Below are 7,788 nucleotides of genomic sequence, written 5' to 3'. Positions count from 1 at the left end.
CGGGATGTTTAGCATATTCAATCATGGATGAGATAGACAAAACAAAGCCTAAGAACATGTTTGGTTGTATCAAGGTTTTCTCCCGATCCACCGTCGACCAAGATCCACCATGAGAGTCCAGTTGAAGCTTTTTATGCTGTATACAGCAGCACACGAATTGGAAGACGACTCCCTCTAAGTATAGTTCCAAATCTAGCACTTGTACATGAATCTATCAATGGCCAAATTATACACTTCCACAGCCTGTTTGCTTGTTTATTTATCAAATTGTTGCAGAGCCACTAAGAAATTAAATTCAATCCTATTCAATCCACAAACCATTTGAATCCAGTTGATCTTGTTTTGTGTTTCTACTAATCAAATCCACAAAAGATAAAAGACGGAGAGAGAAAAAGCAATGACATTGAAATGTAGAGTTGGTGGACAGATCATCGTGGCAACATGAAAAAGCAGTTTCAAGTTTTACACAATCATGTATCATAAGACTTCAAGTACTTGTTTATTAATGTCTGACAGCTCAAACACAAACCTTATTCATAAACCTTGACAGAGCCGATCTCTAAATATTGATGGCAGCACAGACAAGCAAATCTTAAACTCTGAAAACTCCAAGGCAGCTCACAAACTACCTACAGTATCCAGCTGCGCCTCACAGGAAGTAGGGCAATAAGTAGCATTCTTTTCTGACATACCGCTTTTCCTCTGAACATGCAAAATAGCTACCATTTCATTCCCCAGGACAGAGGACATTGGGAGAACCCTACGTTTCCATGCACAGGTTATGGGCCAATTCAATTCATCAGAAAAAGAAACATCAATAGCACACATATCCCATTCCCATCCTCTTACTGATTGCCATTCATAGAGACCTCAAATCTTGGTGCAAGCTGTTTAAGAAACAAGAAACCCACTCAGCTACGTCACACAGAATGAATGTTCCACACAGCGCAAATAAGTAACCAGCACTCAATTATTTTAAGGGTGTAAAAACAGGTTAAGATGTCAGCAAGATATAAATAGATGATGTCCTATCTTCCTTTCATCACTAATAGAACAATTCTGTATTTGTTCAAAGGTGGTAGATCTGCTTCGATCAGTGGTTGAATCAATCACACACACATGAGAGATGGGGAACCGGCTTTCTAGCCCACAGAGGACACCTAAATCAAATATTAAATTCACCTATTTGTGTTTCAAGAAGGCATCAGATCACATGTGAGGTTTATTACTCAACCTTCTTTAAACTCTGTGTCTGTTTATGTGCACACTCCATTTACCTCTGTAACTGCAAAGTAAAAATGACCTTCACTTGCTCAAATGAGGACATTATATGTGCTGAAGTTAATTCACTAGTCCAGGACATCATCGAATTCATTTTTCTTCAAAACAAAATAAAAATGGTTGAGCTCTAGGCATGCTGAAAACAAACCAAACAATAAAATCCAACTGAATGCCTTTCATGTGCCTGTTGCAATGTTGTAGAGGTTATACTACGCAGCTCACTCTCACATTCAAATACATTTCAGCATGGATGTCCATGGAAAAAATGGCAAGCATATACATTGGAAGAATTTGTAAATATAGATGCTTAAGAGGCAGAGACAAACCTGTTTAAGAGGCATATACATTGGAAGAATTTGTAAATATAGATGCTTAAGAGGCAGAGACAAACCTGTTTAAGAGCAAGCACCAGCAATACTCCAACACCAACCATTCTCCAATGAAGACTTCAACACTTGCAGCACTGCAGAGATGAAGATTACTTGGTCATGCCAAGCAAACAGATAGTTCACCCACAAAATATTCTTCATAGCCCAATGAAGACAATGGATCAGCAAGATCTGAGAGTAAAGGTTTGTTGCAATGTATACTTCGCTATATTGTCATCAATCACAAAAATACTATGAACTTACCATCTGCATCCTCTTAATGATTTCTCACACAAAGAAACGACCATACAAAGTAACTATCCACGATACTGCTGCAGCAGGGGAAGAGAATGCTAGCCTGTTTTTGCAAGTTGCTGCTGTTGCCACTCCTGGTATAGTTTCAGATGATCAGGAAACTGGTGGTTCAACCAGCCATTCTGGTTTTCAATTTTCATAGGAAATGTTTGGAGTTGCTTGCCAGGAAATGGAAACATTCTTGTTCCTTTCAGGCCATCATTCGCTTTCATATGATGACAAGATTGTTCAGGGTGATTGATAGAATTGTTACACACAGTTGCTTTTGCTGATGACGGTGGCTGATATCCATCAAGCCAGCTATAATCATCCATATGCAAATCATAATTCTCCTGACCAATGCCAGATAAGATCTCACATTTGGCCTTAGGAGGAACAGAGCCAAATCCAGGTGGAGGACCAAGGTGATGAACAGGACGGCTTACTGGATTCAATCTTGAACTAGCTGAGAACACTGATGATGCCTTCAAGGACAGACTGTCAAAACCAGAGACAGAAGACATGACTGGCTCAGATTTTGAGTGTACTACAGTATCAGAAACCTTAGCGGGTAGCAGGTTACCAGCACTAGGGTTCACAAAGATTGGAAGAGGAAGTGAAACTGCAGAAGGCTGCAAAACTACTTGGTGTTCTTGCAACCCACTCTTCATAGCAAGCCCATTCCCTACCAAATTGAAGTTGTTCAACCCATTGGAAATGGATCCTTCAGATTTGGCAGGCCATTTTGAAGCGGTAGGTTGCAATGCTTGAAAATGCAGGGGGGCAAGAGAAGCAGGAGATTTAGGGCCAACTGTGCTTCTATTGTTACCATTTGACAGATAATAAGAATCACAAGAGACAGGAACAGATCCTATACAGCTCTCCATGTTGCCTTGAGAGGCATTACTTGGAACCTCAAAAGTAGACAACTCAAGAGCATTGACATCAAAGTGCCTATCAGTCATCAACGGCTTAAAAATAATCACCTCGTCCTCTTCTTCCCCATCCATGTATAACGCAGTCTGTTCCACACTCAATTTCTCCACAGCTGGATATTTTTGCCCCAAAACATTTAAAGAAGACGTTTCAAGAGAAGCAGCCACCTCAAAACTATGGGCTGTTTGAGGCTCAGCACCAATGGCAAATTTCTTGGACTCTGAGTCAAAATACATGCCTTGCTGCCCAACCCGAACTAGGCTTACAAGAGCTTTTCCAGCATATAGAATCCTCTGAAGACATGCCTTTTTCTCCTTAACACCAACATCACTTGTTACAGATTGCTTCCTTGAAAAATCAAGAATCAATTGTGCTGGAGCAAGAGGCAAAAACCCTCTCAATTCAAAGTCCTCCCACAATGCAAGCCTGTTGGAGGTTTCACTTTCATCATAGCTGCTCATGTTGGAAAAACAAGCATCCTCTCCATCCACATCAATGGGCATGGTCCCATTTGACATGAAGTTGTTCAAAAAAGAAATACAATTCTCCCAAAAGAACAATCTAGCAGCAGCTTGATGCTCTTCCACTTCGATGCCAGTAGCAAAATCTGGATGACAGGCTAACCACTCCAAAAATGTCATCACTCCAGGCAACAGAAAGCTAGCCAAAGGATCATTCAGTTGTGTGCATCTCTTAATAATGAGCCCCATCAAGTCAAAGATGGCAGTAAAAGCATTCTGAAGCAAAACTGAGCGTTGCAAGATGTCAGCATATGACTCAAGCTTAGCTTCCCGATTCACATTATGGATTGTGAATATAAGAATGGATATAAGCCTAACAATCACAAGCCCATTATCCTCGGCGCTTGAATCAAAATTGTACTCTTCTTTTGGCCCAGATGACAGAAGTTCAAGCAAGTCACTTTTGACCATTGAAAGAACCTCTACAAAAGTTTCCAAACTGGAAAAACAAAAGGAAAAAAGGTCAGATGACCAGGCAAAAAAAAATAATAATAATATATCATGGTAATATACCTTGTTCGTGTAAATAGGATGCCATTTAGTCGGACAAATCGAATTTTGAAAGCTTTTAAAGTTTCGGGAATACTGGATGTGTTTTTCTTTAGAGCACTTGCATCTTTTTTATTGTCTTTCAAGGGAGACATTTTGCTACCTCTGCCTCTTCCTCTCCTACCGATTTGCCTTGTTGCATTCTTCATCAATGAAGCTTTGGCATCCCCACAGAGCTGGGAAAAACTTTGACGATTCTGTCAAGAAAAATGAGGTAATGATTAATGCATGCCTTCTAGATTCTAGAATCATACATTTTCCCGCCCTGGTACTTTTCTTCTCTCTTTTGTTATTACCAAATGTTCCATTTTCAGAAAAAAATTAAAGGGGACTTACCTAGACAAAAAGGAAATAAGTGGACTTCAATTATTTCAGTACCTAGTACATGTATAAGAACATACCTTCTCAAATTCAATAATCAAGTTATCTCTGGCAGTTGAGAAGGGGTTGTCAACGGCTAGACTCCTAAAGTAGCAGTATATTGCTTCAAATTCATCTCCTGAATAAGTAGCTAATATTCCAAGCTGAGATAACAGAACGCAAGTTAACACAATGCAACAAATTGATAGACACCTAAAAGGGAAGGGTATAGAAGACCACAAATCTTGTGAAATGAGAACCACATCGGCTAATAATGAATTAAAAAAGTAAACCTGATGGTGAGGGTTGCCACTTGAAGGCCACAATGAAGAAGCTTGCTTATAGTAACTTGACGCGGCTGAAAAATCACTTATTTTTGAGTCTCCTTCACCATATAAGCCTTTATAACGTGAAAGGTCACCAAGGTAAATCAGACAACGGTGGCAGGAAATCAAGCCTTTCCTCATCATGGTAGCTTTATTTCCTTCTCCAGACATAATATTCTGATTCTCCGAATTATCAGAAAAAGAAACTAAAGGAAGACCACACTTTGCTCTGATTTTCAACATTAAATCATGGTAGAATCCAGTTGCTTCAGACAGAAAGGTTTTAAACTGAGAACGAATTTTTGTAATTCGTTCAGGTCTTGCAATCATTGTTCCATTCTGAGATGTAACTGAACCATTTGAACCTAGAGCAGCTTTGCAATGAGTTCGAAACTCCTCAATACGCCGGTAATGCAACTGCCACAAAGCATATTCTATTTCATGTTGCTCAGAGAAAGCATGATCTTCTAGGATAATTGCCTCATAATTCTCTCGCATCTGTTGCCAAACAGTAAAATCTGATGGAATTCTTGCTTGGGCTGACCTCCGAAGCCTATTCCCCAACTCAACATTCTGCAGTTATATGGCACACAGGTCAATCACTTATTCTAAGCTCAACCCGACAGGCATAGAAGCCTGAACTACTTGTCCTTTTTTTTGTGAGATAACATGCGTGCATACATACAAGAACTTGTAATTCTCTGTAACTTGTACTGTTAGTTGAATTTATGCTCTGCCAACAGTTGTATTTAGTTTCAAAACGTATGACACTCTCACATGCTGTGGGGTTTGAAAGCTACATTTTTCTTTCAAAGAAATAAATTCATTGCTCTTTTAAGAATTAAGAATTTTAGCTATTCACATAATTTTTTTTTAAAATTTTATGATCAAGAGTAAGAATAAAATCCAATGTGCTGATTTTGGTGAAAAAGAAATGTTTATATGCGAGTAGCAAGAGATAGTTGAAAAGATAAAATCATATTCACACAATTCAAGACACCTATGTAAATAAGATCATAGTCATTAAAGTATAATGTCTTTTATGTGAACTACCCATTCCTCTTATAATATCTTCCTTTCCCCCTACAGACCTTCATGACTTCTTAATTTCTCTGTTTTGTCTTGCTTGCATCTGCTCCTAACTTTTTCTCTCTTTCTCCCTCTCTCTCTTTTTTTTTAATGAAAGAACAAAAGGCGGTGTAAATATTTCTAGAACTTGAGTTTGCTATCAATCCTAACCGTTGATATTAAATACAAAGTTTTTGGACTCAAGCCTCTCAACTACATTAGTATCTATTCTCTACCATTAAGACAAGAAACATTTAGGCTACAAAATCCTTTAATTTCCTAAACACCTCGCTCATCAAAAACCCAGTGAAAGATACATGTTAAAGTATCTAAGATAAGAATAAATGCCTGAAGTGAATGCTTTGATACTCACAAACCCTCTGCAAACGTTTGATAATATAATGTACACCCTATTTATATGGAACTAAAAGCACCTGCCAGCCAATTTCTTAACACCCCCTCCCCAAGCAAATTTCTTGGTCCCCAAGAATTTTCATTGCAAATCCTTTGGAAATTACCTATGAGCACCATTTGTTCCACCAGCCATAACACTCTTCCCAGGTGCTTTAACATTTGTTCCACCAGCCATTACAGTAAAGCATCTCCCTTCCCAGGAATTGGTTTTAATGTATTTAGAACGTGTTCACTTCATGCTTGCCAAATTTCAAATTGATGACATATCTATAACACTCTTAACATTTTATTTCTATTTAACACCAGTACATGGACAAGATCATCACAGTGTAGATAGAGTAGTTACTCCTATCTAATTGGCTTAAAGCATTATCAAAACTTGAAATCACCCCTGAAACCAAATCAGGATTATTTTGGTTTCTTGTTTTGAATTCTCCTGTTGGCGTAGTCAAGAGGCGGGGACATCGCATTTCTCATATATTCAAGATTGACAGAGTATCACACAGAAATACAAAAATACCAGCAAGACACATAATAACAACAACATAGTATTACAGCATCCTACACACAAACATCTTACATAATATCAGCAAGAGACTATCACAATTAAATATTAGCAGCCTTCTTTTTTATCAACACATACTACTTCATACTAACACTTTCCACATAGAGCTACATAATTTGCAGAAATTATTATCAAATGATTAATCAAACCCAAAACATCTTAAGTAGACATGAGTTCAAAGATAACACATCAATCAACCTCAATTGTCAAAATGGGATATTCAAATAAACAACAACAAACCTTGTCATAAAGACGTTGAACACAGTCCCGCGATGAAAGATCCACTGGATTATCCATCGGAACCGTCATTGTTCATCAAAAACTTGCCACCAAATTTCCCCTGCAAATCAAACGAGAAACACCATTGACGAGATCATTCCAGTCTATCAAAAATAAACTATAATGCTAAAATCACGACGAAAACACAGATTTAGGGCTTGATTAACAAATTAATAGCGTAATTAATGATTGCGAGAAAGATTATAGAAAGCGTAAAACTATTAATTACTGATGGAAGAAATTGAAGCAGTTGAAGAAATAAAGAAAGCTAGAGATCGATCAAACCCTAAATTATAATTAGGGTAGGATAAATTTAAAATAAAAAACAAGGAATTAAATTATTTATTCAGGTAAGAATACTTTCATACCCGTGTTTCTTGAATTTGATTTGAATTGAAGATCGAGAACGCGAATTTGAGTGATTCGAATGCGAGAGGATGCGTGTTGGAGAATTTTTATTTTTTATTTTATTTCTGAGGAGGAAATAAAAATTGGGGCAATCTATTCGTTTAAATATTTTATTTTTAGAGATGGAGTTGGAGTTGGATTTGGATTTGGATTTGGGTTTGGGTTTGGGTTTGAGGCTTTTGTTGCTGGTGATTTACCACCGCCACAAGTTAAACGGGGAGTATTGATGGAGGGCTTTTCTATCATATAAAGGCCTTTGGGCTTTTAAAATAGGTGGTAGACTTTTTTTTTTTTATTCATAAAGTTTCTTGGGTACAATTTGTATTAATTATTTTTATTAAAACGATTTTATTTTTTATAATAAATATTTTGGTATTGATCCGATTGGTTTGGTTTAATTTGGATGAGTCAATTGGATT

At 37.6% G+C, this 7,788-nt stretch overlaps 1 protein-coding gene across 3 annotated transcripts; it reads right to left on the bottom strand.

Moving 5' to 3' along the window:
- Nucleotides 1–382: 382 nt before the first annotated feature.
- On the bottom strand, nucleotides 383–7,509 carry LOC118053034 (nonsense-mediated mRNA decay factor SMG7). 3 transcript variants are annotated; one of them, XM_035064162.2, is made up of 8 exons: nucleotides 7,330–7,509; nucleotides 6,923–7,022; nucleotides 4,603–5,208; nucleotides 4,351–4,473; nucleotides 3,914–4,146; nucleotides 1,914–3,839; nucleotides 1,673–1,805; nucleotides 383–887 (listed from the first exon to the last, which is right to left on the bottom strand). In XM_035064162.2, the coding sequence occupies exons 2-6, from the start codon at nucleotides 6,989–6,991 to the stop codon at nucleotides 2,003–2,005; spliced, it is 2,868 nt and encodes a 955-aa protein (XP_034920053.1). In that variant the 5' UTR covers nucleotides 6,992–7,022; nucleotides 7,330–7,509; the 3' UTR covers nucleotides 383–887; nucleotides 1,673–1,805; nucleotides 1,914–2,002. The 3 variants fall into 3 exon arrangements, with proteins under 3 accessions (XP_034920053.1, XP_073265948.1, XP_034920051.1); XM_073409847.1 differs by having other exon boundaries at nucleotides 1,673–1,744; XM_035064160.2 differs by having other exon boundaries at nucleotides 1,673–3,839.
- Between the last annotated feature and the right edge of the window lie 279 nt (nucleotides 7,510–7,788).

This window comes from Populus alba, chromosome 6 (genome assembly GCF_005239225.2).
Source record: "Populus alba chromosome 6, ASM523922v2, whole genome shotgun sequence".
Classification (NCBI taxonomy): Eukaryota; Viridiplantae; Streptophyta; class Magnoliopsida; order Malpighiales; family Salicaceae; genus Populus; species Populus alba.
Note: the sequence above shows the minus strand (reverse complement) of the source record. Positions and strands in the feature narration are given on the sequence as shown.

Coding starts and splice junctions, on each gene's coding strand:
- LOC118053034 (XM_035064160.2), bottom strand. CDS start 6,991: ATGACGGTTCCGATGGATAATCCAGTGGATCTTTCATCGCGGGACTGT. Junction 5,209..6,922: donor TTCAACGTCTTTATGACAAG/GTTTGTTGTTGT, acceptor ATATAACTGCAG/AATGTTGAGTTGGGGAATAG. Junction 4,474..4,602: donor GTGGCAACCCTCACCATCAG/GTTTACTTTTTT, acceptor CTGTTATCTCAG/CTTGGAATATTAGCTACTTA.